The sequence below is a fragment of the Tachysurus vachellii genome, chromosome 15, assembly GCF_030014155.1.
Source record: "Tachysurus vachellii isolate PV-2020 chromosome 15, HZAU_Pvac_v1, whole genome shotgun sequence".
NCBI classification, from domain to species: Eukaryota; Metazoa; Chordata; class Actinopteri; order Siluriformes; family Bagridae; genus Tachysurus; species Tachysurus vachellii.
The window spans coordinates 14,673,680-14,684,557 of NC_083474.1; the positions used below are offsets into that span (position 1 = coordinate 14,673,680).

The following is a 10,878-nucleotide window of genomic DNA, read 5'->3' on the forward strand; positions in this document are numbered from 1 at the left end:
CTGGAGTGTTTTTTACCTTATGTTTATAGTTAAGTTTTATGTTAAGTTATATGTTAAGTTTATAGCATTTATTTACATACGAATAAACTCCAGCTTTTAGGAATTATGTTTTTATAAAATATAGATTTTTACCAATAATTGTCTTCATGCTTTACTTACCTTACAGGAATAAAGTGATGAACAAGTGTGCTCAGGCAGTAACACAAAACACCTAATCATTATAAACATACAGTATGATTAAATACTGATTCACCCTGTACTTTGTCAACTCATCCAGCCAGAATTTGAATGCACGTTAGTCCTGCTGGGGTCGAACACTCTATACTCCATTTACCACAACAAAGATTCCAATTCACACAAATCTTAAGCTGGGCACACACTCAGATTTTGGCCGTGGTTTGGTCGTCTGAGACGAATTTTGAAAATCCTAAAAGATTTCTAGAATCCTAGGGTAAAATCTGTAGTCTTCGATCGCTGGTTTTGACTGTCAGCCGATTAATGGCCCTTACGATCAGTTATTTGCTCCGAATAAGTTCTGGCAGTGTCAGAAGATTTCTGCTACTTACCTGCGGATGACGCATTTAGCGGGACAACTTCAAACCACCTCAGGGAAGATGTCGAAACGATTCATAAAAACATGAAAGAGAGGCACCCTGTATAATATTGCTTCCCCATCCTGTCCCCTCTCCCCTTCATTGATCTGACTTTTCTACCCTGAACATTTTCTTCAACCTTAATCCGATTGTTGCTTTATTTGAGAAAGCAGAAGTGTATTTTTTTAAGGTGGCAACACTATTGCCCTAGCAACAGCTCAAAATGGTTACAGCTACAGCTAAACCACACGTGCAGATGGGTAACAAATTAAAGGTAAAACCTAAATAAATTTGTGAAGAAACAAGAGAGAGTTCAGATGTTTTGGGGAATTTATTCTGCTGACGTGGTTCGAGTCCGCTTAGAATGAAGGATGACCGCAAATCAACCCAAAGATCCTCTGACTGATCACCTTTATCCCATTTATCCTGATGGGAGTGGTCTCTCGTGGGATGACTTCACCCCAATCCACAGGACATGGAAGATTGTTAAATGTTTGATTAGAATGAAAATGATACCATGTGTGTGCTATGGCCTTTACAGTCACAAGATCTTACAGAATATGTGTCAAGTTCAGCCTTTATTTTTTTCACGTCTGTTGTTTTAGGATTTCTGGATCGTACAAATGAAGAGCTTAATTTATAAATACTACTGACTGAAGAATTCTTGAGCGTTCTTCATGTTTATCGACTGTCCTTATGACTGCCTTTAGGTAATCAGATTGAGAGTAAATAGGTTTTTGTACATTTCTCAATACAAGAATAATCACACCTACACTACAGATTTGCTAGAAATTGTTGAGGGAAAAAATATCATCCTGGACTTGTCAAGATGGCAGAAGAGATATCATCAAAACAAAGAACATGGTAGTTAATTGAATGTAGAGTCAGAGAACTAAAGTGGTCAGTCTAACTCCAGTCACAGAGCTCTAGTGTCTGTCATTTCATCATCCTCTTTATGAGTACAGTGATCTGAACAGCACTGGTGTTAATCTACATATAGATTTATAACTCTCAGCTTTGAAGCTTACTCGGTTAGAAGCCCGCTGTCAAAGGAACGGGCCGCAGGGTCGAGACAAAAGGCGGACAGAGTGATTGAAACGCGAGGCATGCGAGTTATGGCAGTACTGTTGTGTTGTTTCAAGCAACCCCAGGGAGGGGCTATGACATTGAAGACGGGTTAAGTCCTGTTTTACATTCAAGTGGCAGGCCCCAGTTCATTAGTGTGAGGATCATTCCCTCCTGACGACTAAAGGAATTGCATACTAAAGAAGTAGAGTTGTTGGGTAGAAAAGGCAAACGACGTGTCACGCTCAGTGTGTGTGTTTGTGTGTGTGTGTGTGCGTGCATGCATACAATAGCCAGTGTCAGTGAATTCCTTTAGAAGAACATCCTCTTCACTCACTCGGTGACAATCCACAATTGTCTTGATCAATAGGGTAAAGATGTCTGTTCTGTGATTGTCTCATTTTGTCCTCTCAAAGTTTCAAAGTGAACCTTAATATCTCTCTTCATGAGATGTTCTTTTTTTTCTCCAGATGCAGACCCTCATCTTTTATGAACTCTGGTCAGGTACAGCTGGGAGTGTGCGGTCTGGCCAGAGCGCGTGTTTGGGTGCTTTGCCCTTTAGCCGTGCGGAGGCCCCCGCAGACACTCTGCATGTCAAACAGAGCTGCGCAGTCAGATGCAGCCAAGGGAGGGGTGAAAAGAGAGAGGGAGATATAAGAAGACAAGGCTGCGGGCCCAATGCTGCACTGAGACACTCCCAGAATCAGTAACGAACCAACTGCGCCAAAAGCAAGAAGTGGGACTTGTAGGAGTTTTCAAATAGGGAAAGAGGAAAGAAGTGCAGAAGATTGAAATGAGGTCTGGAAAGCAGAAGTGATGCTGTAGTGATGCTACAGGATCCTGATGTGATAGGGTTCAGAAGATGAGGTTTGCAGCATACTCTTTGCCAAGCAATGATGGGTTTCGATTTTTTTTTGTTTTGTTTCTCTTTTTTTCCCAGACACTGATAAATCAAATGCTTTTGTCCCTTATGTGCACATCAACCCTAGATATGTACATGTAGTCTGAAGAAGAATTAAGGAAATGCCAAACTCATTCCTTAATACTTTCGTATGAAACAAAGCATCAACAAGGTTTTCTCTCATCCTAATCTTCTGTCATTTCCACTTTAACAGGTCACCCAAAATGATGAGACCATCACACTTCCTCTGTTCACTCCATAGTCCTGTTTATGTACATATTCATAGCCTCATTATGTAAAGCAAATAGCACTGAAGGTCATGCATCACCAGCTTGTAATCCCATGATAACCAGCACACAAAAAAAACACAATGAATGTCATTTGGCAATCCAGTTTTTGTTGTTTTTTTTTTAAATAAGAGCTGCAATCTCTATTCTTTTACATTCTGCTGTTAATAAACCGCTTTTCTAAGTGATTGCTGGTGTGAAAAAAGTTAACTATAAGCCGTTTCAGTGCTGTGTGTATGAATGTACGCTACACGACGAGCAAAATAAATGTATAAATATGCAGTCCCATTTCTGGCTACACAAATAACCTCATATATGTGACAAATAAATAAAAAATAATAAATGCTTCAATTATGCAGGTGTCAATCTTTCTCCAGCGACACAAACGTCAAGAAACGTCCGAGAAAGATTTTACTTCCATCACTGGCTACATCCTAATAGGGGGTTTCCTTTACACTACCTGCAGTATCTAATATTCCTCTTAAACTTAAGAGCATCCTGAAATTTGGAACATTGCAGTATAAGTAATAACAAGACATCTAAAATACTATGAATATACTGTGTCTAACTACAGACAACTAAACAAAGGGAAAAGAACATTTTAAAAGAATCTGAATCAAGACTCAATGGTTTTTAAATGATCACTGATTTAATGAGCAGCAGAACAAACAGCACCAACTGTCAAGTAAGCGGAAGAAAGTTTCCCTGATTGAATACCATCTGTACAACATGCACTAGAGCACAATAAGTAATCATACTCTGGAGTAATCGTACATGTGAGTATACACAAAGTATGTAGACACGGTGTGCTGTCAGTGTTAGCAGGCCCAGCAATGAAGCTACATACAAACTGTGCAAGTAATTACTCTAGCTTGACTATAAAAGAAAGAAGTACAACATCGTGGTAATATATTCTATAAAGATTGATTCTAAGCCCACGCTTATAAAAGACTGACAAAAAGGTCTGACCACTGTGTTTTGTCAGAGCAGGCTGTGTCACCTCCATTAACATACAGCTAATTGAATTAAATAAGTTCAGCTCAGAGGAATTGAATTAAATGTTTTAAAGAACGTGTGTAGAAACGTACGGGTGAGCGTCAAATACGAGGTCTGCTTCACCTGAATGCGGCTGCTTAAACAAAACAGAGAAAAAAACTTCAGTTAACACGATAGAGCTTTGAGATGAAACACAGTGTTTCATTTCTCTGCATCCGTCTTGTGTTTATAATAATATCTGAAGTAATGAATTGAACGGCTCACGAATAACAGAATGTGTACAGTTAACAGGTTAAAACTGGAAACACACGGATGAAACCACACGCGTGCAAAATACATCTGTATTTATACACACAAAAACCGTGTTAACTTATAAATGCCCTTATAAAGACTACGCTTTTCCTGAAAAGGGAGACAGTCACAATAAATGATCCACCAAATGATCTAACCTCATCTGTTGATGGAAACAACATTACGTCCACACTCGAAATAATCTCGCTTCGATCATCATCATCCTCCTCCTCGTCGGCCATCGGTCTCATCACCTGAAGTACAATCACTCAATTGCAGCTTTTGTACACATCATCATCATCTTCATCAGGGAAAAGATCACCGATTAATCCAGTCTGAAAATTCTCTTGTCTTTGGATGCAGTGAGAGCACAGTGGCATCACAGACAACTTGACAGCTGGTATCGGATTACAGCGTAAAACTAAGATTAGACTCAGGCCAATCTGACTATGGCAAGTAGCTAAACAACAACTTGATCATGTTACTTTAGTTTTAGTTTACTTTATATAATCTTTAAGCAGACTGACTGTATTTACCACCAGCTTGTTAAACCGGGGCTTCACCTGACATGCAGAAATAAAAAATCTCAGCAAGCATCCTGAATACAAACATTTCAACATCACTTCTGGACAACTGTTTAATTGTTTTCTTAACTTTGAGATATTACTAGCTTAGAAACACCATTTTGGTCATACAGCAATGTGGGTGTTTCCCAGAATATATGTACACTATATGGCTAAAGGTTTGTTGACATCTCACCATCATATGTGCTTTTCTTTTTTTTTCCTATTACACATTTGTTGCCTTTTTTTCCCCTCTTCTAATACCCTCTACTAGTCTAGGAAGGTTTTAACTAGATTTGTGGGGATTTGTGATCTTTCAGCCACAAGAGCATTAATGAGTTTACGCACCGATGTCAGTTGAATACGTTTGGGGGCATTCGGCATCCGAGTTAATCTCAAAAACGTTCAGTGGGGTTGAGGTCAAGGCTCTGTGCACTACACTCAAGTTCTTCTATTCCAACCATGGCAAATTACATCCTCATGGAGCTCACTTTGTGCACAGACGCACCGTCATGATGGAACATGATAGTGCCTCTTAGTTTAAGTTAAGAAAAATGTTAATATTACAGCATACAAACACATCCTATATAATTGTGTGCTTCCAAATTTCTGGCAGCAATTTGAAGAAGAATCAAACATGGATACACTGGTGGGGTGTCCACAAACTTTTGGTCATATAGTATAGCTGCTAAGTAGCTGACTATGGAAGGGATAATGTTTTATTTTTAAAGTCATAAGTCAAAGCCCATAAAAGCAACAACAGAAACGCTGCAGACTAAAGCAAGCAGCCATTACACACACTTTACAAACTACACTCTTAGTGTATTCGTCCCTAAAGGTCTTTTTTGATAGTTACATGTTCTACATAGAAGTGTCTGTAAAAGGAAATCACTCTGAAGAAGGCTTCTATAGAAAACATATGAGTTTAAAAAACCTTTCAGGACTCCAGATTTACCTTTTTTCCATAACAGTGTAAAACAAAGCAAATAATAAAAGTTAAGTATCACCAGTGCTTCTTACTTATGTGTAAATCCTGATTTGGAGAAATATTTTTGTTTGATTTTATCATTTATTCTATTATGTATATATCACTAAACAAAGACACGGCTTTTACAGCCCACTTCAAAACTTCAAAAACTTGTGGAAGTCATACCGATGTCTTGAATGTCAAGGTCTTTTAAAGGTGCTGTATGTAATTTTAAGTGCTTCTCTACATGTTAGCATGCAATAGTTTCTTCACTTCATGCTTCGGCCTACATTTTTTTCCAGCCCAGGTATTAGTATTAGGTATGAGTCCTGACAGACGCACTATCACTACTGCGCTGCACATTTTCCTTAAAAGGAAACCGAGAAGTCTGTGTCTGTGCTTCACAGCAGCTGCAATATCCAAAGCAGACAGTAGAGTTCTCTAAAAATGACAAACTGCTCCTTTAAGTTTTTTTTTTAAATCAATTAAGCAACAATAACTATGCACTTGCCTTAGAAACTGAAACCACAATGAAATTATTGAATATTCCTTTAAGTTATAAGTTTAAAGTGCTTCACATAGTTATAAAACACCTTAGAATATGTATACACACGCACACATACACACTAATTTATCTATATTGCAAAGAAAAGAATACTCATGACCTTGTTCCTTGTAAACTCACACCAGGGCAAAGTCCAGTTTATAGTATAACCACAAACGTCCATGTTCTTCTCAACATGAAAACAGACTCTACTGAAAATTAAGGTATGTTTTGTCTTTCAATATTTACTGACAGGATCAGAACTCGGATCCTAATGCAGAACTCCAGAGCGTAGGAGTGTCTTCATTACTTCTCTTGGCCTCTCTCGTTCATGTGGCGCCGGTCTCGCCGAGCCTTACATTCTGCACAATCGCCTCCATCGTTACCACCTTCCTCCTCCTCGTCCTCGTCATGGATAATTTCTACTTCCAGGCGGCCGATGTAGAGCGAGACGGCACACAGCCAGAAGAGGGCAGAGCTGGACACCACGGCTGTGTGAAGCAGCACGGAAGGCAGAGAGAGCAGCATGATTCTCCTCAGAGACAACAAACTGGCTATGTAGGATCCTCCGCCGAATGACACACACACTCCACCCAGGATGAAAAAAGCTTTAAAAAAAAAAAAAGATATAATACAAATACAAAATATTAATATAGGTTTTCTTTATTTGAAGCTTTATGCAAGTTATGCAATATAATAACAATTCAATACGAATCTTAAGTATCCAGCCCTGTTGAATTCTTAAATATTTACATGTACTGTGTGACAGACTCGAATTAACATCCAGCACGCGTCACTGAGATTTAACAAAGAAAATAATAAGTGTTGATAAGGCGAGGCTTTCTCCAAGGAGATGTTTATTTAACATTCATGGAATAAATTTCCAGTGTCAGCGCTTTGTAATACTCTGCAAGTCTTTCCTCTTATGCCCTAGAAGAAGGCTTTTCAATTCCCCAATAGCATGACAAGCTGATTTTTTTTGTCTTATTAAACTTAACAGAGAGAAAACAAGGTCAGTAGTAAGAAAGAAAAGGAAATAAGATGAATAGGAGAACTAATAAGTCGTACCGTATCCTGCTTCTCTTCCTACGTCACTCTGCACAAAGGCAATAACTCCGATCCCGGTAGCAAGCAAACCGTTTCGGAACCAGGACAGAAATCCTGAAATAAAACACAAACTTTTAAATGCATACGTACGACATACATATGACTCCAAGACTACTTTTTAAGGTGAAACAAAAAAAAAACACAGCTGGGTTTAATCCGTCTCATAAAATTGAGCTGTTTTGCTATTGTAGGATTATTTCTAACAGCGGGCAAAATACCAACAGCACCAAAGACTCCAATTATTCTAGCTAAATTGCTGAGCCAGTTGGTACCCATCTCAGGTTGGGGTCAGAGCACAAGGTCAGCCATGATACAGCACTGCTGGAGCGGAGAGAGTTAGGGGCCTTGCTCAAGGGCCCAACAGTGGCAGCTTGGCAGTACTGAGGCTACAACAACCCAGAACCTTAACCACTTAAGCCACCACTGCCCACTACTAGAAATGTCTACTAGATTTAAAAAAAACAGCAAATTAAGAATCTTCATTTTATTGAGACTCTTTTAAAGAATACAAACTGTATTGTTAAAACAACGCTGGTTATGAAACTGCCAAATGCTCATTTTAGACTTTTTCACTCACCGGTTTCATGTGACTTCCTCAGTATCTGTGAAAAAATCATAGCAAAAAAAGAAAAACAGAACATAAGACAGGGCCAATCCAGGTATAAAAGATGAGCATCGTACTGAAGCTTACTGTGGCCAGTGCAAACAATGACAATATAATAAACTACACTACAGAACCGATACATAAAATAGAGCTGATGTGTAGCTTTCTGTATCTAAAGTATAAAACCGATCTTAACGCAACTTAATGAAAACAAACACACATCCTACAGTACTTTCAGCTGTCACGCATCAAAGCCGGAAATCTACATGCATGCGTGTTCTTAATATTTCCGTTTTGAACGATGCTTTTATAAATCACTTTGAGTAAGAAATCTTATACGATATGATTTATAAAAGCACTACTATTAAATATGCAAATAACAAGTAATAACATGAACTACAAATGTTATGACAAACACAAGTTCCTCTGTGTAATACAGTTGACACGATTACTCACCTGCATTTACACTACATCCTCTTTACCAATGCGATGTTTATAACAAACCTTTTAAATGCTAAGTACAATACTTACTGTACTCATGCATGCACTTCAGTAATAAAAACAGCAAGCAAACCTATGAGCTTTGTGCTGCACGTTGACTTGCTTAAGTCATATTTGTTCGTTGGATTTTTTATATCCACTTATTCCTTCATTCATAAACTGTAATCTGTTTTGATAGACGAGGTTCTAATTTCACTCCACATTATAAAGATGCTAGAAAACATTACTGAACATAATTTTCTCCCCATTTGTCTATTGTCCTCATTACTGAGTACTGTATTTTATTACCAGCTTCCATTCCCACAAATCTCAAATGTAATATATGCATAGATTTGACTCAGAATGGTGGCATGGTGGCACAGTAGGGTGTGTTTCCACCTGACAGATCAAGGTTACTTGTTTTGAACTGAATCTCAGGTTACAGTACGTGTAGAATTTCTCATGTTATCTCTGTGTCCATGAAGTCTTCATTGGGTTATCCGGTTCCCTACAGAAACGTGTCAGTGGGTGGATGTCCTACAGCAAATTGTCCTTAGGTGTGAATACAGTGCCTTGTGATGGACTGCAGTAATATTCAGTGGATACACTCCACAATGCATCCACCCTGAATCAACTGAATGAATCATAACACTGCTACATGCTACATGTTACAGGCCTTACATTTTTATTTACCTCCTTGTATACAACTGATTATCTAAGAGTCAGCAGCCCAGCAATGTTTTTGTGTATTTTCTTTTGTGTATTCTCTTGTATTTTTTTTGTTTGCACTGTCTTTTGTCCTGCACGGTCTTTCTGTCTTTTGTCCTGCACTGTTTTTCTGTCTTCTAGTCTTTTGTCCTGCACTGAATTTTTCTGTCTTGTCCTGCACTGTATTTCTGTCTTTTCCTGAACTGTCTTGTCATCTTTTGTCCTGCACTGTCTTTCTGTCTTGTCGTCTTTTGTCCTGCACTGTCTTTCTGTCTTGTCGTCTTTTGTCCTGCACTGTCTTTCTGTCTTGTCGTCTTTTGTCCTGCACTGTCTTTCTGTCTTGTCGTCTTTTGTCCTGCACTGTCTTTCTGTCTTGTCGTCTTTTGTCCTGCACTGTCTTTCTGTCTTGTCGTCTTTTGTCCTGCACTGTCTTTCTGTCTTGTCGTCTTTTGTCCTGCACTGTCTTTCTGTCTTGTCGTCTTTTGTCCTGCACTGTCTTTCTGTCTTCTCTCGCCCTGTCTTTCTGTTTTGTCTTGTTCTGCCCTGTCTTTCTGTCTTGTCCTGCCCTGTCTTTCTGTCTTGTCCTGCCCTGTCTTTCTGTCTTGTCCTGCAATCTCTTTTTGTCTTGTCCTGACCTGCACTGTCTTTCTGTCTTGTCTTGTCCTGCACTGTGTACACCAGATCACACATTATGTATCTAGGACTACTTACTAAGTCTTTAGCTCTGTCTTTGTTTTATGTAGCACCACGATTCTGGAGTAACGTCCCATTTCACTGTGTACTGTAACAGCTATATATGTATGAAATAACAATAAAAGCTTCTTGACTTGATTATAGCTGTGACTCGAACTCATGACCCTCAGTATCCTAACGCCTTCACCACTACACGATCAGACCCCAGAACACTACACAGACACACGGACCCTATAAACCAAAAGATTTATATTAAACACTATTAGATATGAACGTGGGTAAAACAGATCAGTACATATTACTGTAATGTTACTACATGTGAAGGCGGACGTGTATTAATGCAGTGTATTTATATAAAGCTGTATATTACCAGCGCATCCGCCTTGTCCAGCTCAGTCACTTGTTGTTGTGTTTTTCCCCAAACTCCTTTCTCCGTCATCCAGCGACTCGGTGCTCGGTGGATCCGCCGCCCGGGACTCATCATACACCGCGGTCCGGTGACCGTCATCATCCCGCTGCACAGCGGAGACACACTGCGATACAAACGTCCACACAACCACCAGCTCAGAGACGCCATGACTGACCACAACAACACCTTTCTTTCACCTCTGACCTTTTCGACTTCCAACGAATCCGTGCAAGAGGCGCGCGCTGTGTTAAACTCAACAGAAAAACAAACAGCGCCATCTACAGGCCACGTGTTTATCTGGGTAAGTAGCTTAAACATTTATACTTCCTCAATACACACAGCTAAACTATCTATTATTGGTATAAATATAAGTATAAATACTGGTATAAATATATATATTTATATCTTATATATATATATAAAACTGTTATATAAACTGTCTATTATTGGTATAAATATAAGTATAAATACTGGTATAAATATATATATTTATATCTTATATATATATATAAAACTGTTATATAAACTGTCTATTATTGGTATATATATATATATATATATATATATATATATATATATATATATATATATATATATATTCTTAATTATTTATAATTATTATAATTTTTCTTATTTTTTTTGTAATTCATTGCATTCAATTTTTGTTTAA

The 10,878-nt window shown here is 38.5% G+C and overlaps 1 protein-coding gene across 1 annotated transcript; it reads right to left on the bottom strand.

Moving 5' to 3' along the window:
• Window positions 1–3,473: 3,473 nt before the first annotated feature.
• Window positions 3,474–10,432, bottom strand: tmem160 (transmembrane protein 160). The gene is made up of 4 exons (XM_060888449.1): window positions 10,170–10,432; window positions 7,892–7,916; window positions 7,276–7,368; window positions 3,474–6,815 (listed from the first exon to the last, which is right to left on the bottom strand). Exons 1-4 carry the CDS (start codon window positions 10,374–10,376, stop codon window positions 6,514–6,516), a joined length of 627 nt encoding a protein of 208 aa, XP_060744432.1. The 5' UTR covers window positions 10,377–10,432; the 3' UTR covers window positions 3,474–6,513.
• Window positions 10,433–10,878: the final 446 nt, after the last annotated feature.

What these genes read in the sequence shown, in the direction of transcription:
- tmem160 (XM_060888449.1), bottom strand. Translation starts at nt 10,376, where the DNA reads ATGGCGTCTCTGAGCTGGTGGTTGTGTGGACGTTTGTATCGCAGTGTG. An exon ending in GAGGAAGTCACATGAAACCG is followed by an intron (nt 7,369 to 7,891) that starts GTGAGTGAAAAA and finishes GTTTTATTTCAG; the next exon opens with GATTTCTGTCCTGGTTCCGA. An exon ending in AGGAAGAGAAGCAGGATACG is followed by an intron (nt 6,816 to 7,275) that starts GTACGACTTATT and finishes TTTTTTTTAAAG; the next exon opens with CTTTTTTCATCCTGGGTGGA.